Source organism: Apostichopus japonicus, chromosome 1 (assembly GCF_037975245.1).
Source record: "Apostichopus japonicus isolate 1M-3 chromosome 1, ASM3797524v1, whole genome shotgun sequence".
Classification (NCBI taxonomy): domain Eukaryota; kingdom Metazoa; phylum Echinodermata; class Holothuroidea; order Aspidochirotida; family Stichopodidae; genus Apostichopus; species Apostichopus japonicus.
The window spans coordinates 5,038,815-5,062,755 of record NC_092561.1 but is presented as its reverse complement, the minus strand read 5'-3'; the positions used below and the strand labels follow the sequence as shown (position 1 = coordinate 5,062,755).

General features: G+C 39.7%; 2 protein-coding genes across 4 annotated transcripts in view; one reads left to right on the top strand and one right to left on the bottom strand.

The window, feature by feature from the left end:
• LOC139963057 (uncharacterized) overlaps positions 1-5,026 on the top strand; it is a 37,254-nt gene extending 32,228 nt beyond the window's left edge. For all 3 annotated transcript variants that reach the window (XM_071963727.1, XM_071963656.1, XM_071963577.1), the window contains exon 27: positions 922-5,026. In XM_071963727.1, the coding sequence (XP_071819828.1) occupies positions 922-1,104 (183 nt within the window). In that variant the 3' untranslated portion in view covers positions 1,105-5,026. The remainder of the gene's footprint in view (positions 1-921) is intronic.
• A 6,966-nt stretch (positions 5,027-11,992) lies between these two features.
• On the bottom strand, positions 11,993-22,405 carry LOC139963561 (uncharacterized). Its single transcript, XM_071964460.1, has 3 exons — positions 22,287-22,405; positions 19,634-19,738; positions 11,993-18,497 (listed from the first exon to the last, which is right to left on the bottom strand). Exon 3 carries the CDS (start codon positions 18,341-18,343, stop codon positions 14,417-14,419), a length of 3,927 nt encoding a protein of 1,308 aa, XP_071820561.1. The 5' UTR covers positions 18,344-18,497; positions 19,634-19,738; positions 22,287-22,405; the 3' UTR covers positions 11,993-14,416.
• Between the last annotated feature and the right edge of the window lie 1,536 nt (positions 22,406-23,941).

Genomic DNA, 23,941 nt, shown 5'->3' with positions numbered 1-23,941 from the left:
TTCACCTCTTCTAATTTGGCCGTTGTCATTGACGTCAAACTATAAACTATATGACCAAAAAGTCCAACAGAGACTGACCCAAGATGGAGGATACCACATAAAAAACAAGTTCTTAAATATTCTATGACATTACTAAACCTTGCAACGTCGTTCTTTCGACTAACAGGCAATGAGCGCTAAAGGCAAGACTAGCAGGATAAAGTGTAACCTGCAGAGACTATTCGTGGCAAAGTAGCAAAAATGCAAGTTATATATTTGTTGTACCATGATTGATATTGATAATTGTAGAGACAGAGCAAAGATTTGAAATTAGGAATCAAAATTAAAACTTCCAGTATTGAGATACTGCGTCATTGATGCTCTTGTTTCTACCTGAAATACATCTTGGGACACATTCTTTGTGTCCGAATTTGTGGGGCCCAAAAGGTTTTGGGACCACTTGGGCCTACACTTTTGGGGGTTCAATTTTTTTTGGGGGGAGGGGGTAAATATATTTTTGAGCCACTTTGTTTGGCCAAATATTTTCGGGACCATTTAGGCGCAAAACTTTGATTCGCCCAATTTTTTGGGAGGAGCCAAAATTTTAAAATTGCAATAACTCCACAACCTCACATCAGATTGTATCCAAACTTGGAATACAGATGTCGGTTAATGGCTGGTACATGTAGGCATAAATATGATATTGTGTGATGACATACAACACTCTTATAATACACTAAGCAAGGGACCAAAGTACTTGTTGGGCTCTTGTTTTATTTTTTAATAATACTTGAATCCAATGTAGGCTGCACTTCTTGCAATTAATCCCATGACTTTGATTTAACATCACATGGCATAAAATTACATTGTATAAATAAACGTCTATGCCTTTTTCTGTCGACTGAATTAGCATAAAAAAATTGTCCATTCTTTGATCCGCAGCCAAAAATCAACAGATTATGGAATGACCTCTTTATAGATGCCAAAGAGAGAGACCTGTACGTAAACGTATTTAAGGAGTACATCAAGAAATTATCCACCTATTGCGTGAAAGAAAAATTCCAGGAATACAAAGAGGTCAGAATCCAAAGAAAGGAGGCTGCGAAAACCAAACCTGACATTTAGGGAGGGAGACAAGTTTGGAATTACAAAGAATAATAATCCCCCGGGCCACCAGGATGTAAAGAAGGAGGAATTCTTGGATTTAAAAAGTTGAAAAGCACATTTCAAAATTATTTGACCTTTCTGGTTGAAGGGAAAACCCCATCATAATCCAACTTAAAGGGAGACCGATAGAAAAAAAACAATGGTTGGTGAAGACAATTTTGGTAAACAACAACCTGCCAGGATGTCAAGGATGTGTAAAAGTAAGTTGGCCTGACGTTTCGATCCTAGCAGGATCTTCAGAGGCTAAATGACTGACATTTCGATCCTAGCAGGATCTTCTTCAAAGGCTAAGTGGCAAGTAGCAGTTAACAGAAGGGACAAAAACACGCACAGAATACAGACAGGTTAATGAGTTTGGTGAACACAAAAAGATAGATGTAATGGGATTTGTAGACAAAGGATTAAAGGAGGAGGAAGAAGACTTGGTCAAGTCCAAGGAGACAATGACATTTATTTGCCTTTCTTGTTGAAGGTTACAAACGCTGCTGCAAGCCCACAATATATGCAGAGAAGGCAATCTAGTCAATAAACACTGTTTAACATGATGTTAACAGAGGAGACAGTGTTTGTAAAGTCAAAAGTTCATCAATAAATTGTCCTGGTCCTGGTGTCTGAAGGACTAGTTTCCAGACATTCAGAGCCCAAACACTTAGACAAGCTAGAGCAAACTGCAAACCTGCAACAATGATTACTATTAAGTAAATTCTTGACCATTCTGGTTGAAGGAACAGTCCAAACATCGAAATCCCAAAGACTGGCGATAGGCGACCCACCAAGTAAACATCCTTGAATATATTGCTTTAATTTGAGTAACTTTAAGCAGCTGTTGTTACATAATTTTATGATGTATTTTTTTAATTTTATATCAATTTTGCTTCCATATTGTATTTCCTGTGAGTATTCTTTCAAAGTTATGTTAGGGAGTGCATTTATTTGGTTAGGCTCTACAGTACTATAGTATAGTTGCTACAGCACTACCCACTAGTTATGTTAGGGAGTGCATTTATTTGGTTAGGCTCTACAGTACTATAGTATAAAAGCTATAGCACTACCCACTAGTTATGTTAGGGAGTGCATTTATTTGGTTAGGCTCTACAGTACTATAGTATAGTAGCTATAGCACTACCCACTAGTTATGTTAGGGAGTGCATTTATTTGGTTAGGCTCTACAGTACTATAGTATAGTTGCTACAGCACTACCCACTAGTTATGTTAGGGAGTGCATTTATTTGGTTAGGCTCTACAGTACTATAGTATAAAAGCTATAGCACTACCCACTAGTTATGTTAGGGAGTGCATTTATTTGGTTAGGCTCTACAGTACTATAGTATAAAAGCTATAGCACTACCCACTACTGAATTGCAATCTTCCTGACTGAAGTGTAAATCTTCTTCCGTTAGCTCCTGTTGTCATGGATGATGCATACAGCTCATGTTTCCTAAAACATCAGGCATTGTTATCCATAGCCTTAAGTAGTTATCCTTGTTAACTCTTTTTTAACACTTTTGTTTGTACTTTTGGGTAGCTGTTCAGGTTTCAGGAGATTTGAGCAAGTTTAATTATTCATTCACAACTGAAATATACTGTTTTTCTCCACTTTATTTCAGCATACTGTATTTTTCATTGAATTTTGTTATGGCTACCAGCCAAGCTTTTTTTTGGAAATTTTCTGGGGAGGGGGGAACTACATTGTGATACTACTACAATAAATAGCTACATGGGCCAGTGGCGTAGGAAGGTACTTTTGAGTGGGGGGGCTGAAGACTGACGGCCGGCCTGGGGGAGGGGTCTAAGGGGAGGGGGTGTCCCCCTCCCCTTTGGATTTTTTTTGCATTTCCAGGTGGCCTCAGATGCAATTTGGTGCAATATAGCACACTTCAACACCCACTCCATTTGTAAACTTAATTTTGTATTTTCACCTGGCCTTAGATGCAATTTGGTGTTCCAAATGAGATTTTTTGCTCATTTGGAAATGAAAAAGGGGTTTTCTGACTTGCGAACCGGGGGGGCGGGCGGAATGATACTTCCGCCCCTCCACATTTTTCACTGGGGGGGCTGGCGCCCCCAGCCCCCCGGTTCCTACGCCCTTGACATGGGCTAACATGGTTAATTCCATTTTATAGATCTATTGTACCATTGATTATTTTACATTTCATTGTTGTGTAGAAGAAGAATGTAAAACACTGTTAATATAATACCTTTTGTAAAAATTGTTCACCAATTTTACATATAATGTATTTGATATTGATTGTTATAACTGATTAGTGTGTACTCAGTGATGTACTACGTGGGGGGGGGGGTGGGGTGGTCTGCTCGGGTACCAGTCAGGGAGTGCCATGCCACATTTCCCCTTCCAGAAAATTCCCTATTTTTTGTAAATCATTGTGTAATCAGTTCAAAGATAGCACCATTTTGCATGTTATCCACCTTACGTAAACACATTTTTAACTTTTCTAAAAGGGGATGGGGACACCCCTTCCCTTAGACCTCTGGCCCAGGATGCCATACCCCTGGGACTGGGGTGACAATTAAGGCACGATCTACCGTGGTTGCTAACTATTCTACGAAGGCTACTGTTTGTACTACCAGTGGTACAGTGTGCACGCTCCTGGTATTAGAAAATTGAGGCAAAGAGCGGGTAGGTCAAAGGAAAAATTGGTACAAATGTATTCTAAAGTAGCTTTCAAGTGCCATGTACAGTATCTCAACGACTTTGATTTGTAAGGTTTAATGGCAGCAATCAAACAAAAGTATTCTTAGCCGCAAGTTTAAAGGAACATTCTAGAATATTATTTTCCCCCCTTTGATATGGTCAGTAATACTACCTATGCTTCCTAGCATGGAATTGAAAGCTGAATGAATTCTGGATTTTTTTTTTTTTTTTAAATGCCTTTAAGATATATGGTTTGATGTGTGGTGTATGCTTCCTAACATTCCTAATGATATTTTACGATGCCCTGGCTGCAAGCCACTTTAGAATATGCTTAGAAAGCTTTGGATATGATTTGTGAAGCTGATTGCTACAAATCAGAATGGTGCTTTTTGGTTTATATACTCTTTTTGGTTTTCATACTCTTTTTGGTTTTCATACTCTTTGGTTTTCATACTCTTTGGTTTTCATACTCTTTGGTTTTCATACTCTTCATACTCTTTTTTCCTTCCATTTTTTGCATGATGACATGACAATAATGGAAATTGCTAGAAACTAAGAGCCGTATTCCATTCCATTTATTGTCAAAGCAACAAACTATAAATAGAGGGGGGCGGGGGGGGGGAGCTGAGTAGATAGCATAGGACAGATATAATTATACAATGAAATTTCTTTTTTGGTAATGTTTGCATAATCATGTTGACACTCATTTAAAAGTTGGCTAAACAAGAAACTAGTTTTTTTTTTTAATTTAACACCTACATGCATTGTTTATTTACTTTCTCTTGTAATATGTATATTTGCTAATAATATCTATTTGACTTGTGTCTGGAGCAGATCACCAGAACAACTGGGAATCTTGGAAATAGAAAAGATATGGTTTCAAAATTCAGTGTATTGGAAGGGGACGGGGGGGAAGGGGAGTATGGTTCGGTTAAGATCAAGCTAAATCAATTTGCCAGTAGTTAATTAATTTGGCCCATGAACACTTGATACACTATTAACAGGCATCTTACTATATAAACTCAAGTTTTCATCATTGTCAAATATATGTTACTATTCTTAATATGTTTGAATATATGTTAAAATATATGTCAAATATATGTTACTGTTCTTAGTTCAAATTAAAGCATGCTATGTGCTGCATGTATTATTTTGTACGATACCATATTTCAACGATTTAATCATATTGAAAATGAGAAGAAAAAAACAATGTTTTGTTCAATTTTATTTGAATAAATCAGAGCATTTTTATTTTCCTCGGGAGACGAAAGGATTTTTGAGCAGGTTGTGTTAGACCAAAGGAGGTCACCAGAGGTCGAAGTCGGGAAACCTTGGAAACAACTCCCAAGTACAGCATGGGATTATACATCCTGCATAATTGGCATATGGATCCATCGTACAGTGTTTGGTTGAAGACAAATGTCAAAACTTAACTTGTTTGAACTTCTTCAATGGTTCCCTTGTGAGATACAAAGTGCGTCCCTAAAGAAACTTAACTGTAATAAAGAAAATCAAATTTGACAGTGGACCAATATATTTAATCACAACCAAGGGCGTAGGAACCGGGGGGCTGGGGGCGCCAGCCCCCCAGTGAAAAATGTGGAGGGGCGGAAGTATCATTCCGCCCCCCCCCCCCCCGCTTCACAAGTCAGAAAACCCCTTTTTCATTTCCAAATGAGAAAAAAAATCTCATTTGGAGCACCAAATTGCATCTAAGGCCAGGTGAAAATGCAAAATTATATACAAAATGGAGTGGGTGGGTTGAAGTGTGCTATATTGCACCAAATTGCATCTGAGGCCCCCTGGAAATGTCCCCCTCCCCTTTGACCCCTCCCCCAGGCCGGCCATCAGTCTTCAGCCCCCCCCCCCCACTCAAAAGTACCTTCCTACGCCACTGATCACAACTACTTGCTTCAAGTTTGAGTTTGGTACAAACAGAAAAGTAAATTTTAAATCCCTAAGAAATACTTTTACATTAAGCCAGCCTTTTACGCATCACATACTGTACTTCCCTTGGCAACAATAACATGGAAAAAAGGGTAAAATCACTCTGAGAATGTCAGCTACCTTTGGCCAATAATACCATTTAGCTAAAACAAAATTAAATATGGCTCTTATCTTGTCAAATAATTTAACCAATTATTTAACAAATTAATCTTATTTTATTTATCCCGATAATTATCCTAAGTCGAACTAACTCAATTTCTTTCAACAGCATGTTAGTGATCGATTTTATACGACATGTGTGAACTCTTTCATGCGATTTAAAATTTCCACGTTAAAACAACCCTCTAGTCACAGTATGTGCATTGATACGGTTCCTCTGTGCTTTCAAGTATGTAATTTCAAGTTGGCATTTTGAGAGAACTTGTATTACAGTGTTTACATTCATTAGGCTTTTCACCAGTATGTATTCCTTCATGTTTAGTCGAATTTCCTGTAAGATGGAATAATTTACCACAGTAACTGCACTGGTGTAATTGTTCTCTGCTGTACATTAATCTTTTCATTCCTGTCAGCCGAGTAAACGTCTTATCGGCAGGGGCGTCGGAGCCGGTACGGCAGGTCCGGCGAAGGCCGGACCAATATCCACGGCGCAAAAAAAATGTAGGACTTAAAAAAAAATGGCGAAAAATAAAGAACCAAAATGAAACATACTTCAAAAATGTGTTTCAGAAGATAAATCGGGTCTTGTTTTCAAGCTCGGGAAGTGCCTTTTTTTGCAATCTGGGAGGCACTTTTCAAAATTTTCTCCTTTACGCTACGCGCCAACCATGGTGGCGCGTGGCGTATAGTTTGACCTACCAAACATCCCCCGATAATTATGATAGATGGCCACACTCTGATCTGCCGTACCAATCCCAAATAGCTTCCGACGCCCTGATCGCAATCTTTGCATTGAAAAGGTATCTCTCCTGTATGTATCGTTTCATGGTCTCTCCTTCTTCCGGGCAAACAAACCTCTTTGAGCAATATACTCACTTCGAAATGACTTCTCTCCAGTGCGTATTCATCGAGTTCATGTTTATATGAAGACCTTGGAAATGCCGGTTCACAATACTTGCATTGGTATGGTTTATTTCCTGTATGTATCCGCCGTTTGTGCTCTATCTTACTTGAAGACTGTGCACAAGTTTCTTTCGACAGTACTTGCATTGAAATGACTTCATCTTCTGTATGTAAATTTCCATGCAACTTCAGACTTTTAGTTTCGACAAACTTTCTGTGATAATATGGACATTGATACGTCTCCGCTCCAGTGGTTGCGTTCTTTCGTGCAACTCTATAAGTGCTTCTTTGTAGAAACCTGTTGCAATAGTCACTCTGGTGGGGTAATAGTCACACTCGTATAAGGCTCCTCCTCTACGTGTGATCTTTCATGTGTTTTTATGTTTGAAGCGCTGGGAGAAATTTTTATCACAGCTCGTGCATTTAAACGTTTTTTTTTTCTGCTCTGTGTATACTGTAATATTATAACAAACCCGGCTCCTCCGACATGTAATATTATGTCGGGACTCGCGAGAGAGAGGTACTGGGATATCTTGATGCCGTATTTTATGCTTCTTCAGGATACGTCTCGAACGGAAGATAGAAGAAAACAATGAGTTCTCAGAAAAAAACAAGTTGACGAGATATGATTTGATTAGTGATTCGTTATAATTTCTTCTCTGTCGATTCTCTCCTCTAATAAAATTACAATGATCCGACTCCGTCAATTACGCAATTCGAAGGAGTGATGAAGTGATGACGAAGTGATGAACTTGTGGGACCCATGCCGCCTTTTCTAGATAACTCTACCGAAAATCCCACTGCGTATAGTCAGAAGGCAGCCAATAACCTGCTCATCCTGCATTAACGTAACGATATAAAAATCAGTCCATAAGCACTGATCTGCCCTGATTGGTTGGGAGTCCACCCCTTTTTTATGGAAACTTCCATATCACGTGAGAAGAACTTTCTCACATGTTCTACAGACACATCGAATCTATTTTGGGAAAAGGTCCTGTAACATGATTCAATCAGATAGTTAAAACTTCTCGTGGGAAAACTGAATCCTCGACCTAAATAAATATTTAAAGGGCCTGTACGGTGTCTCGAAGGAGTTTTTTCGGGAACATCAAAAAGGCAGTATTACTATTTCATAACAATACGCTATTGTATTCTCACATTGAGTAGAAAACATCTTGCCACAATAACTACATTGTTGAGACTTCAAGCCTGTATGTATTTTGTCATGTAACTTACAACTGTCTTTGTCAGAAAACCTTTGGTCACAGGATAAGGATTCTCTCCTGTCCGTGATTTTTAGCTCAGCTGAAGTAAAGCTATCGTGCGATTTCTATCACTCTTTGCCACCGTGTTTGAATCAGTGACGTAGGAAGGTACTTTTGAGTGGGGGGCTGAAGACTGATGGCCGGCCTGGGGGAGGGGTCTCCAGGTGGCCTCAGATGCAATTTGGTGCAATATAGCACACTTCAACACCCACTCCAGTTTGTAAACTTAATTTCTCCTGGCCTTAGATTCAATTTGGTGCTCCAAATGAGATTTTTTTTCTCATTTGAAAATGAAAAAGGGGTTTTCTGACTTGCGAAGCGGGGGGGGGGGGGCGGAATGATACTTCCGCCCCTCCACATTTTTCACTGGGGGGGGCTGGCGCCCCAGCCTCCCCGGTTCTTACGCCCTTGGTTTGAATGACTGCCATTTCCTCATCTTTCTTCGATTTGGCTGAGTACATGCAATCATCTTTTATCAATTTTAAACGTCATTTGAGGTCACGAGAGATCATTTTCTGAAAACATTAAAATGCTACTTTTAGAGTTTTTTTTTGTCTAAATTTGCTGAAATGTGGATATCAATTTTCAATGGTGGTGAACCAAAGTTGTTTAGGGGGAAAAATTGTACCTACCTTATCTCAAGAACGAAAACATATAGGTTACCCATTATGAGTTGGACAAACCCCTTGATTTATGCCAAAGTAATTTGACGTCAACTAGCTCAAATGTGAAGACGTTGTGACCACCATAGCTTAGGAAATGCAGCATTGATAAGTCTCCTACTTCTATGAGAAGGTATCATTTTGATTAAAAATGTATTGATTTTTGTGTGAAGGTCAAAGTTCATCAAAGGGTCAACAGTATCTGCAGAACTTCATATAACAAAACTTTTTCATGATATCTTCCAAGGGTAACATTGGCTGATACCCTGTTACGATGAAGTCATCCATCAAACATCAATACAGTGTGGCATTCTGGATTAAATATATTACAAAGGCAGCCATGCCTCTTTAAGTATTCAAGAATTTCAACACAACTTAGCGGTCATTAAAGCCTTTTTAATTTCAAATTTATTTCATACTTTTCTCATTGCTCATTTCAATAAAAAAGAAAACGAAAACTACATTTATCTTTCGAACAGTGATTTTTTTTCATCACGACACTCGGACAGTTTAAGCCTGAGAAAAAGGGAAAAAATATTTACATATATAGTCCAATTATGTTAAATTGAGATTATTATATAGACAGTTCCCATAAATTGTTTAATTTAACCCAGCAAAATTTGTTGTGCCATCGAATGACCATCATAACTTAATGTAACGAACATTATTCTTTCGTTTTCATGACAATCGTAGCGGTTCTATTAGCCAGCAGGCAAGGCCTATTTCGGCAGCAGCGATATCGAATCAATGACAAGGTGCAATAATATTATTGCACCTTGTCATTGATTCGATATCGCTGCTCTTTCATTGTCAATGTATTTTCATGGCTATATAGCCATGAAAGTACATTGACAATGAAAGTGAAATGTAATGAAAATGAAAGACAAGGTAAATCTAAATCATGAAAATTATGAAAGTCACGAAAATCATGAAACACTAGACATGAACAATTTACCATGGTAGCAATTGTCGCCACATCGAAAGAGGCGGGAATGATGTGCAACTCTCCTAACCCTAACCTAACACTAAACTAACCCTAACCTTACCCTAATTCTAGACAACCCTAGCTAAGCCAACCCTTACCCTAGGCTAACCCTTACCTAACCCTACTACCCTAGGCTAACCATATTCCTAGGCTAACCCTAACCCTAGGCTAACCCTAACCCTAGGCTAACCCTAACCCTAACCCTAAGCTAACCCTAACCCCTAACCCTAACCCTAGGCTAACCCTAACCCTAGGCTAACCCTAACAGCTAACCCTAACCCTAACCTAACCCCTAACCCTAGGCTAACCCTAACCCTTAACCCTAACCTAACCCGGCCTAACCCTAGGCTAACCCTTACCCTAGGATAACCCTAACCCTAGGCTAACCCTAACCCTAACCCTAACGTACTAACCCCTAACCCTCACCCTAACCGTAACCCTTAACCCTAACCCTAGGCTAACCCTAACCCTAGGCTAACCCTAACCCTAACCCTAGGCTAGCTAGGCTAACCCTAACCCTAGGCTAACCCTAACCTAACCCTAACCCTAGGTTAATCCTTACCCTAACCCTAGGCTAACCCTTACCCTAGGCTAACCCTAGGCTAACCCTAGGTTAACCCTAACCCTAGGCTAACCCTTACCCCTAACCCTAGGCTAACCCTAACCCTAGGCTAACAATAACCCTAAGCTCACCCTAACCTAACCCCTACTGCGGCTAACCCTAACCCTAGGCTAACACTAAGCTAACCCTAACCTAACCTAACCCTAACCCCTAACCCATAGCTAACCCTAGGCTAACCCTAACCCCCATGTTCATTACTCAAGTGCCTCACCGTCCATAGTCGGTGTTGTGGTCTATATAGTCCGTTCTCTGTAACAATCCCTTCCTAACGGCTAATGGCTATCAGTGAGCGCCGTTACTCCCCGACACCGATACTCCAATCGACAAAATCCAATAATAGTTATCAATTTTTATCCAGGATTACCCGACAAACTCTCAATTTGTGAGGGTGACCCGCTGCTATCATAGCGTAGCGTATCGTAATGTTCTGTTTTTTTCCTTCTTATACATCAACATAATTTGAAGATGAGGTTTGCAGGGTCGATCACTCGAGTGAGAACAGCTTGCAAAAATACTGAGGTTACAACCTCAGTATTTTGATCTAACCTAATTTTAACTTAACTTTATTTTCATTTGAACTTATTTTTTTTATATCGGACTGGAAAGTGGCGGGGGGATGATTGTGTGGACCACCCCCCCCCTTGACCAAAAAGTGGGGGAAATATCGCCCCATCCCCCCCGGATGTGCGCCCCTGCTCTCATGTATGTATTATTTCATGTAATTTCCGGCATAGCTGTCGAATGCCCCGCGTTATTGAAACTTAACCAAAATAGGTGCTACGGGCTACGAGGTAAAAGTGGATAAATGATAGATGGCGCTAACTTATTATTTTTGTGTATACTTTACTATAAAGAATGACTTCGTAGCCCGTTGGCTCGTAGCCACTAAATTCTTCACAATATAGGGTTAGGGTAACCGTAGCCCGTTGGATGTCGCCCCAGACCTTGCGTTTTACTTTATAAAATCATTTTTGTGTATACTTTACTATAAAGAATGACTTCGTAGCCCGTTGGCCAGCTCGTAGCCACTAAATTCTTCAACCCCCATTCCACAACTTCTGACTTCGTAGCCCGTTGGTTCGTCGCCACTAAATACTTCAATCCCCCATTCCACCACTTCTGACTTCGTAGCCCGTTGGGTTTTAAAAAGGCGGGGTCTTACAGAAAATAGGCGGAGCTTCAGACTACCCTCAGGTGGAGAAAAAACCCAAAATACATTAGCGTCAACCCCCGTGCAAGATATGGATAATTCAGTGCACTGAGGGGTTGGGGAGGTATGGTAGATCCCAAATTCCTCTCACTGATTTTGATGGGGCCTAACCTTCTATTGATGGGAGAATGAACGATTTCATTAAGGGAGGTGTGGCCCTTTGGTAATTGATGGCAAAACTCCCATGTAGGCCTGAACGGATGGAGGAGAGATCTGGGGTTCATACTACGTATTAATATTGCAATAAAACCAGAATAACTTAAATAAACGATCCCAGACTGAACTACACCCCCTCCTCACCTCCCCTTGCACATGCCACGGAGTGGCAGGTATCTGAAATATGATGATAACCACTAACCATGCCAGTGTGGTTATAATTGGATGTTTCTGAATGTATATCTATATTATCGTACAGCACATTTACAAAGGAAGAAGAGAGATTTTAGACTTGCAATATTTATCTTGGATCTCCTCTATTGTATGATAATACAGAACTAATGAATACTACCATTAGTGACAAAGTATATGTACAGACAACACACAAAAGACAAAATTTCCCCAAAACTGAAAGTAAACCACAAGTTTACTTGAGTTAATTACTCACTAACCATAATATTCCAAAGTGCAATGATTTACTCTTTCTGGTCAGAGTCAGAAAGTAAGAGATGCCTGTGGAAATATATATCAATCAGCTCCAATAAATTCAGTCGTCTTGAATCTTACACAAACTATGGGTTTCTTTCCTGCCATGGGCAACTTCAGCTGAAACCTATCAAAGATAAAACTGTGGTCTCGCTGAGTGACAGCAACTCAATCCCCCTGACCCAGCCCCAACCTTAACACATTGGCCAAGAACAAGCACCATATGATACCATTGTGCAATCTGTTGATCCTCACTCTTTCATTAATTGCCCCAGAGACTGAACGACATGGCGGTTTTGCACTACATTGCTCAAATTGTCGCCAGATTTTCATTTCCAAGCACTTGCTGTGAAGCTGTCAACTGAAGTTACCTACACCCAGGGGGGTAGGAACCGGGGGCACATCCCCCCACCACATTTTTCCAAAATAGCAAATGTGCCCTACTGGCAAATAAAATGTCCCCCTACGATGAAGAACTGTATTTTGGATATCTTAAGCCTTTGTTAATTTTAATATTTATTATAATTAATTATTTATTTTTAGCCTGTACATGCTATTTTTAAAATGGCATCCCATCTCTTTTTGAAGCACGGTTAACAATAAACAATCTCAATAAATAGTATTGATAGACATACTAACACATCACATATATTTAAGTGATATGGCCGGTGTGTATCAGTTTATAGCATAACGAGTGGTGGTTGTGGGATGAGAAAGTGCCCCTCTTATGTTGTGCCCCCCACTTTTTGGAAGCTTCCTGCCCCCCCCTCCACTAAAACCTCCCCTACGATTTTAAATAATATTGCAATTAACAGCATATGATGCCCAAAGGCAGCAATTTCCATACACCGTTTTCCTTAATGCTGTTAGTTATCTTTTTCTTTTTTGGGGGCTTCCCTGAACAGTTTGGAAATCCAAATTTCTCTTGAAAATTTCTTCCACGCCAATTTCTTAGTTGTATCAAATGAAGCTAGAGTGCATTATCTGGTTACATGTTATTATCAGGTACTGTGACATCTCACTGGCACATCCTCACCCCTACCCCACCCCACCCCCCCCCCCCCCACCCCAGCACTGGCTTGAGTTATGAGCTTATCATCATAAGATTTACTACTAAGTAGTACTAAGTATATATTAAAGATTTTCTGAAATACTTTGCCCCCAAGGTTAAATCCTCTCAAATTTCATGATACATTTGAAGTAATTAAAACAAGACAAGTATGTTTAAAGGACAGGCAAATAAAAAAAAAAATACAAATGATCTAAAAGTAAACCTCAATACCTGCCGAATTGTAAGGAAAAACCTGACTTCTATGTAATCTTTTGTATTCATAACAATTTCATACATTCATAGGCTAAAGTGGCATCCAGGGTTTTGATTCCCAAACGCCATGCAAGATGGACAAGCTGGACAAAACTGAAGGTAAAAAGCACAAAACAATGACTGACTGAATTATGTTCTACTGTCCTCCTCTCATAAAAGCCACTGAGACTTTAACGGATAGTATCAACTCTCTAGAACAGGTGGTCACAATTAATTTTCAATGAGGGCCAGAGCAAATGAACATCTCACTGAGCAATGTACAGGGTAGGCCAGGAGTGGGCTCAATTGAGGCCTTTCCCGACTAGTGCAAGATTCGTTTGCAGTTTTGAAATCATTCACAGACCACAATGGCCCGGGGTCTCATATTTAAAAGTCCTGCTCTGGATACTGGAGGTAGGCATCGGTCATCTGGTGACAGGTAAGTGAAAAGTAATTAAATACTCAGATATTTGGTTACCTGACTAATACACCCAAAATTCAAAAGTCTACTTAAGACCCATCTTTTCACTTGTTCTTTTGTAAATTAATCTGTTTTCTTTGTAAAGCGCCTTGAGCAGTGGCTTTTGTCTACTGATTTGGCGCTATATAAGTCTCATTTATTATTATTATTCTATAAAATGAAAAAATTGCTTTCCAATTTGAAATACAAACTACTTTTAACTTGACCGTGCTGCTATAGACTAACCAACTAACATTTTTTAAACTTCCGGGACGGGTGGAAGGGAAATTGTGAACTGACAAACTCAGTATGAAACCAGTATGAAACAACTCATTTCTTATAAGATTACCTATAGTTCAAACCATTTTTAACCACACTATGCTCTCATATACTAACCCACTTTATTAAAACCTGGATGTGGGAGGCCTTTTCTTGTTGGTGGAGGGGGGTAGGAGGTTATTAAAAGGTTGTCACAGTCATAGTCCTAGCTTCATGGCTCTGGCAATGTGACTTGAGCAATTCCTTCTCCGTGAAAGCTTCTCCACAGATGTGACAGAAAGACAGTTCTGAAAGTTTCTCGCCAGCGGCGTGTGTTGGGACAGCATGGGCAGTCATTACGTGACGCTTACGCTGAGGGGTGTCTGCGAACCTCTTGTCACAGACTTTGCACGGGTACGGCTTATCCCCGGTATGAATACGAAAATGTTTCACCAGTTGACACCTCTCTCGGAAAGGCTTTTCACATATTTGACACGTGTACGGTTTCTCCTCCCTATGGCAACGTTTGTGCCTCTTGAGTATAGTCCTGTCAGAGAAAGATTTGTTACAAATGTCACATTTGAAAGCCTTCTCCTTTACGTGAATCTTTTTGTGCGAGCGGAGACCGTCGTTGGTGCGGAACGCCTTGTTGCAATCCGGACACGGGTGTTTCCTCTCGCGGACAGATTCGTGGAGTGCACTGTGGCGCCGGAGATGAGAAGCGTCTGCGAAACTTTTCCCACATTTGGCACAGAGGTACGGTTTCTCTCCAGAGTGTACTCTGATGTGCTTTACCAACTGAGAGCGCTCTAGGAAAGACTTTGGGCAAATCTGACAGCTGTAAGGTTTCACTCCTTCATGAATCTTCTCATGTCTTCTGAGATGACTCTTGTCTTTGAATGCTTTCTCACAGGTGGTACATTTGAATGGCTTCTCCTGAGTGTGAATGCGTTCATGGTAGGTCAGACTGTTCTTAAAGTGGAAGGTCTTTTGACAGAAGGAGCACCTGTACTGTGGCTCATTTTCATGTATCTTGAGATGCTGAGTGAGAGCGGGTTTACGAGGGAAACTCAAGTCACACCTCGAGCATTTGAAGGGTTTGTCTTTGACCCCTCTGCAGTTGTGCTCCCTCATGTTTTCCTCGACCTCGAATACCTCATTGCAAAACGGACACTGCCACTGCAGAACCCTGTTCTCCTGCTTTTCTCTCTCAATGGGTAACTGTTTTGCAAAGACAATCGTCGGGTGAATGTTTGCCATGTGAATTGCCAGTGTCTTGTTCCTGTGACATTCAAAGATGCAAAACTCGCACTGCAATTTGGGGGCATCCTGGTCACTGTCAGAAGACAGGTCGTTTTCTGGTGTGAGATCAGGCACAGACACGTTGAATTCCAGATCTTCTATGCCATTCAGATCGGCAGCGTCTCCTTCTAGTGGACGAGAACTCTCCAAGTCACCTGTTGCAACAGCCATTGGCTGGCCGATGTAAGATGGTATAGAGGAGGTACTCCCATCTGCGGCGACCACCGTGACGATCGTCGGCTCTCTGGTATTGCTCCCCGATACGTCTACACCGGACACCCTTATCGTCGGGACTTCCACCACGCCTCCAGCCGTCTGCGTGACCGACTGGTTTTGATTGGCTTGGGCGATGACCTGTAAAAGTTTGAAGAGGCCTTCAAAATCATCTGCATTGTGAGGGACTGAGGACTCTAACAAGGCTGAAGGCAGCAACACTTCGGTGGATATCTCCTGTGAGGCTGACGATACCGTGATAGCTGCTGGCGTTAATGTATCTCCAAGGATGGACTGGGCGTGAGTCAACTCGTGGCTCGCCAAGTTCTGAGGTGTTGCAAATAGCTTATGGCAGAGCTTACACTCAAGGTTATTGACGACCTGAAGAACCATCTGTGACTCGGGTTCGGCCGCATCTTCTTCATCAACTATTTCGACGTCTGTCGGTAGAATTTGATGCGTATGAGCTCCCGCGTGGAGGGCGAGTGACTCACTGCTCGGAAATTCTAGATTACAGATATTACACTCAAACTTGTCCGCTGAGGCATTCTCGTTGTGGGTGTCGTAATGAATATTCAGTGCTCTACGGGTTCTAAACACTCGTTTACATATTGAACATTGATTAATGGTAGCTGGGTCACGACTATGAATCGCAAGATGCCGTTTCAGGCTAGAGCTGTCATAAAATTCGGCCGGACACAGCGTGCAATAATGAGACTTTTGACCAGAGTGTATTTGTCGGTGCCTTCTCAAGCTTCCTTTGCCTAGGTATTCCTTACCGCAGATGTCGCACAACTGCGACACCTTTTCGTCCGGCCTGATCGTGCTGATGACGCACTTTGATTCGTGACGCAACAAGCACACTCGATCCTGATACCCTTTGCCACAGGTGGAACAGTTGAACTTTTTCTCTCCCGTGTGGGTCAGCATATGACGAGAGAGGTGGCCGCTCTCACGAAAAGTCTTATCACAGCGATCGCACTGAAACGGTTTGTGACCGGCATGAATCCTCATGTGTCTCCTGATGTAGCTGCTGTCCCTAAATTGTTTGCCACACTCCGTACATTGAAATGGTTTCTCACCTGTGTGGATACGTTTGTGCCTCAACAAATGCCTCTCCAGACCAAATTCTTTGCTACATACATCACAAGAGAATACATTATCTTGAGGTAAGGTCCCCTTCTCGTGCTCTCTCAGGTGTCTTTGGAAGTTACCCTCCTTTGTAAAACCTTTCCCACATTTATCACATGTGAAATTCTTCTTTTCCTCCATCTTCAGCGGTTTCACCCTATCTTTGCAAGCACACCTATTTTGGTCTCCATAGAGGGCCTTGTTACACTTTGAACAGGTCTCCTGCTCACGCTTGTGGGTCTCTTCGTGCCGAGAGAGATGGGTCTTCTCACGGAAGGTCTTTCCGCATTGATCACACTGGAAAGGTTTGACACCTTTATGAATAAGCATATGTCTTCTAATGTAACTGTTGTCCACAAACTCTTTTCCGCAGATCTCACAGGAGTAAGGTCTCTCCCCGGTGTGACTTCTGAGGTGCCTCTTGCAATGACTGGACTCAGTGAATACACGAGGGCAGAATCGACAGGGATAAGCTTTTTTCTCCGTGTGCTCCTCTCTATTGTGTGTATTTCTCTGACGAATGGTTCGAAAACTTTCGTAGCACCATTCACATTCAAACTTGCTGACCCTGACAGCCTTTTTATGACAACTTGTTTGATGTACGGCCAAGACGCTCCGAGAGGAAAAGCTTTTATGACATTTCTTACAGGTTGACTTTTTATTCCTACGTGACTTTGTTGTTTTTGAAACTTGTATAAGAACATCTTTGTCTTCATACACCTGGTCTAATCTGCTTTCCAAAGGCTCTATCGGAAAGGACGTTCCTTCGGCGAGGGGGGATTCCTCAACATTCACTTTGTTTGCAGTTGCCAATTCTACTGCATCACTCTTTTCGCTACAAACTGCATCTGAGTTGTTACCGATTCCACTGTTACTCCCACTGTTATCCTGATGTGGAGAGTCGCCACCCGTCCTTTGATCGACAGATATTTCCTCTTCATTCCCCACGACCGATTGAGTTTTCAGAACTTTGGGGTTGTGTCTCTTTTTCCTGGTCTTCTTTGAATTCTGTTGGACAATTCTTGCTGTATTGCTAAGTCTGTCACTCCTTCTCTTGGCTCCTGATGATCCAAAACCCCCTGTTGGTGCCTCGCTTTTCACTGTGACATCCTCAGCATCTGGCCCCTGTTGACATTTCCCGCTCGATTCGGATTCCCCCCTTGTAGTCCTAGGTGGGTGCAAGGAACCCTGCTTCAAGAAGTCATCCTTTAATCTTACCGGAAGATTGGATTTTCTTCTTCTTTTGGTAGGAGAAGAACCTGTTTTTTCATTTACAACTTCAGACGGAATTGATTCTGGGTCCTCCTCGGGAAATATTCTATCGTTCCTGTCCACGTCAAAACTCTGCTGCTGCTGCTGCTGCCCTTCTTCATCTCTCACCTTAATCTGATAAAATCTCTCCTCATCATAAATCTTAATGACAATGCTATCATCTGATGGAGAGCCAGTAAACAGTTCTGGATTATCAAATTCTTCTGCCATATTTCTTTACCAAAGTTAATCTCTTCTGCCATCAATGTTTGGATTATCCACAAAAATCCTGTCAGGGGTGATTCAGTTGCTTCCTATGTCTCACATGTGAGAAGATTCAAACGATGCAAGAGGCGGGTGAGATGACATTATGTGTGATCGGCAACTGCAAGAACAAAGAAGAGAAATATTTTGGAATATCAATTTTTGTCTATAAAGTTATGTTCCTAAGTCTGTGAACTGATTGGGAAACTCTATCAAAATTCTCAAGATAGAGTACATTACATTAATACTACACAACAGCTTGATTTCACTGATATGCTAGGGACTGTATTTTATGTTATGTCTAGATGTCTGGCAATTTAAGCAGAGTTTTGAGTCTTCAATAAGGTTTTATATTCTTTTTGATACTAAGTTCCCATAGCAATGGACTGTCAACTTGAATTGTCTACATTTTCTTCAAATTTATATTTTACAATTAATTAAACTAAATAATAATATAGGGTCAAAATTGTGTAATATCTCAGTTTGATTTGTACAGTACATTTGAACATTACATGTTCAATCTGGTTAGTCCTTGCCTGGTTTATACCCGGATAAACAGTGACTTTCCGGGTATCATGTGATCTACGATGTAACCAAAGCTGTCTTCCTCATCTTATTCCAGCGAAATTCACACTTCTTGTGTGAATTTATTGTATTGACTTCCAATGGAGTAAGATAAGGTTGACAGCTTTGGTTACTTGAATGTGATACCTGGAAAAATCACCATTTTCTTTGGGTAAAAACCAAGCGAGGGCTAACCAGGTTGAACTCGTAATGAATAATTACTAACAAAAACAATGTTCTGGGCAATGAAATGTCGATGATCAAATCAAATTCATTTATGCCCTCTTCTTTAACAATCCTTTGGGTACAAAACCCATCCAGATTTGTTTTGTAGTTGGACCAATAATTATTTTATTTTTTAAATAGTTACTGACTTGATCGAATTTTGTTCAAAGGGACACTTGGGTACTGTACACTAGCTGACGGGTATAAAAGATATTTGAAAGTTAAAAGGACTTTCTGAGCATCAAATGACTAGAGAAGAGTGCATCCTGTATATACCAAGAAAAAAAAATCATAAAAGTTTAAAATATAGTCATGTCTTCATAACAAACGTAAAATAGAAAAAGTTAAAAATTCACACAACACAGAGAGGATATTAGCTCTAACTTCTAAGATAACACTGTGTGATATATAATAATATAATATATGATATTATATATTCTATGAGAATGTGATATTATATTAGCTTACCTGCAATAATTTTCTGTCATGATGCTTCAATACAGTACATCCCTCACATTTCATCCTTAGGTTGTATGGTACAAACGTCTCCTTCAATAATTTACTTAACGTCACCTGGAAAGAAAAAGACAAAAAACTTAAGTTTACTTGAAAATAACCACAGTGATGCTTATTAGTAGGTCTTGAAATAAAACCTTGCTGATGTCCAAGAAGGTAAAGGTTAATTATACTTATACATACATCATGACACTTACTAATCAAAATTGAATGCAACAATAGGCAGCTTTAACAGAGACCTTACCCTATCTTCATGTATTTATCATATGCGGTGGGCATACATATGTCTTGGCAAACAGGTCCATCTTATGAGAACGTCCGCAAACTATGGGGCATAATCCAAGATTGGGCAGCGAAAACATTTCAGATTTATTCATACGTCAGAAAATGATTGCACAGGTTTTCATAGACTTACATCAAGTCCATAGTTCAAGCCATTTTTCATGAATTCTGAGAATCAGTTCAGGTGGCTGCAAGTCATGTGGCTCTGTCCAAGGTAGTGAGCCCTAAATGTTGCAGAGTACTGATCTAACAAGCACTAAGTACTGTACATGCTTGGTGGAATCACTAATTAATGCTATGCTGTCTGTATTTAAAAGTATACAAGACAAGATCCTTGGAACTGGATGTAGCATACATGCAGGGCAAATTTTATAGGAGTTTTTGTGATTGTCCCTCGGACAAATTTGAAACGTCAAATTTGATTGTCCGAACAATGCAGCAAATACTGTACAGGAATCACTGATCTGTACTATATATACTGTAGGAGAGAGATTTATCTAAATGTTTGGTGAATAGAACACAGCTTTGGGCCAAACTCTCCTTCGGTTGGACCATCTAGGCCTACCAATAATTTGTTGTTTATTACAAAGTGTGACAGAGGCTGATATTACAATTTATCATTTAATCTACTTGAGGGTACTTAGATACTGTACAATGTAATCTGAACTTTATGCCAACGACTAGACGACCAAAGCTGAATTAGGTTGTCTGAAAAGAAATTTGGTGGTCTCAGAGGACCGGACAACTGTCAAAAAAAATTCCTGACATGTACAGTATATTTGCTACAAGTTCTTCAAAATGATCGGATTACCTGTGAGTATGTTGGTTTTTCAAAGCTGGTGACCCAACTTTTATTCACAATTTTGTCTGCTGATCCAAAAGCTTGTAAAGTGGGCATACCTTTGTTTGTGGTCCTAATGTCGTTCTCCCTTTATAATTACTGGTTATGTCTCAAGAATGAGCTATTCTATCCCGAACAATTCATAACATGCAAATTAGAGAAGTCAATTTCTGTCCATTTTATTATTCACATAAATTAAGCTGTTCATGCAAAAACACTTGAAAGCCAATGAAAGATAACCATAAACTTCTCACATTATTGGATTTTGATGTTTTTCTGTAGTACTAGAAGGCTTAATGTGTGACAGGCCTCGACAATAATGTTCACAAACTCGCCATTGGCAAGTAGAATTTTAGCTTTTTCAAATACAAAATGCACTGCACTCGACACTTTGTGACTTGTGGACTAGTCAAACCCCAATATTAGCATAAAGTTCTATTATTACAAACATTTCACAGAATGATAAACAAGTGATAAGCAAGTTTACATATTGTTGTAAACTAAATTTTGTCAATGACTAGTCTCAATTGGAATTAACTGTGTAAAATAGTTTCCTATCTGCACGTGTATTATATACAGGAATTTTTTAAGTTTTGGAATTTTTTGAGACAAAATAGGCCAAACTGCATATTAAGGAGTCTGCGACATGTTCTAATTTGTTCATCACTAACCTTCTGGATGAATTTTTTTTAAATTTCATACTGCACAGAAATATAATTTTCCAATGTGCAGTTATGGAGTACCATGGATCTGCCTAACTTTTAGTATTCAGAAAGTAATGATCATGTAGTTTTATACAATACTTCAAGTAAGCATACTCAAACATATATGAAGCAATAACAGTGGCGAGTGAATTTTACGTTTAAGCGCATGGACTTTAAGTCACGGTCGCCAAATGGCGAGTAATTCTTAGAATAATTGTTGATGCCTGCTTTGTGGTTAGGATCGCATGCCCTGGACTAAGTGCTAAGCCATACATAGAGCTGTGGCTAGCTTAAGTTTTGGAGTTATGGCATAGGCCTTTGCTGAAATTCTTCCTTGAAATCTTAAAGCCTTGTTTAGGTCATGCCAGCTTCAACAGTTTCTTCTTAGTTCAAGTTCTAAGATATTTTGCCATATATATTTATTTACTGTGTGATCCTTAGCAAACTTTGGTGTGATAAATAGTAGCTTAGTCTAGCCTAGGTCCAGTATCACTGTAAGAGTAAGGCTTAACTTTTATGATACAGTAGTACTACTAGGCTACTGTAGTACTAGCCTAATAATACTGCTAGTAGTGGTCTGTGCTGGCTTAACGTTAGAACTTTCAAAGCAAGTTTACTAAGGCCTACGCTCTAACATTACAGGCAGGCTTACACAGTTAAAGTATATCCTAATGATATGCTCCGAGGGAATAAATTCTTCCTCATCAATATTCCTGCATTTTCAATTGTCCAACAAAATACTCTCGTATGATCGAAAAACAAAAAACATTATTCTAACCTCACTCTTTCATTGAAGTAATTGATATTTGCGGCTGGTGGACTTCAAGAAAAATATGTTTCGTTCAATTGATATTACACTACTGTAATGCCGTAGGCGAAATTCTGAGTGGTGGCGCTCATTGAAAACTAATTTTCTTAGTTCACAGAATGAGCAAATGCCAGGTATATGGAAACGTTGGATTGCCATTAATTAACGTTGTTCAAATCATGCTCATTGTCAATCAGCCTACAACAAATTTTAACTTTAATATTACTTTTTTTTTAATTTTCATTAATATAACCGCTTACCTATAAATTATTCCAAGGCGTGACACATATCAAATACTTCGAATAAAATAGACCAAGGCGATATAGAGGCGTATAGCTGGACTTTTTTCTTTTTTTCTATTTTGTTTTCTTTATTGGGGGTGGGAGGACGAGGCTTTTCCAAGGGGGTGGGCAGACAGAATGTTTAAAACAAAAACATTTTCTTACCATATTTGAGAGGGTGGGACCAGTTTTCATTCTCGTTTTCAAGTATAAGGATATTGTCACCAAGGACACGTTTTATCTTTCACTACTATGTACTAAGCCTGTAAAGTACACATTAAACCCATATTGGCACGAAGATATACTGAAGAAATATAAGAAATTTACAATAATTTCCAACGCAAATACACGTGTGCGTTTGCTATTAAATGTGGACAAACGTTTACACATCCTTGTCACGGGATAAACCTGTGCATTCTTGTCTCTTGCATAAGGTAATGTCCATAGTCTGACAGTAAATCGTCATTATAGAGAAAGAAACCATAAACATTATCAACTGAACTTTACAAGCTATTAATCAGTTTCAGATTGAAAGAGGATTATCCATGCAGTCCTCAAGTCTTCATCGATAGGTTGAAAGAGATATCCCAGTTGCTGAATTTAATTGCTTAATCATGGAAAATGTTGGAATTATTCTGCATCTGTATGTCGAAACCACATCCTTGCAGCATGCTATACTGGTGAAGACATGGTTTGTTTTTGTTTTGTACATTTTTTCCAAATGTTTATGTTTTACTTTTTAATTTTAACTCACTCATTCATAAAGGCAAAATAATACAAATTTCTAAAAATATAGTTGCATTTTGATTCAAATCTAAAGAATGACCTTGACATATACAAGCAAATATTTCAAATGAACAGGTTTATAGGATACAAAAGTCAATATGAATATTATTTCATTATTAATGAAAATTAGTATAAAGCTATGTGAAGAAACATTGACCTTACCACATCGTCATTGCGACACAGAACATGTATTGCGGTCCACTTCGGGGAAGAATGAAAAGTTTAACCAGCCACTTGAAAATATGTCATGTAGATAGTTATATAAGTAACACACTGTCTGCGATTGGAATATCCCATTAACGGTCTTATAGTGATCGCTGCACGAGATGAAGCTGCGAATAACTTACACTTTACTAGACCAGAACAACTCCCTGGTTAGACGCCGAGGAGATCATCCTTACATACAAAAGTCACGCAACCATATCATATCTCTTCCTCTACCAAGCCCATTGGGGACATCATGAATGCACACCTATATGGTAAGCCAAATGCCCAATAACTAGATATTCCAAGTCATCGGTCGAAAAACCAGAATTGTCGACAGATGAACCTGGAATA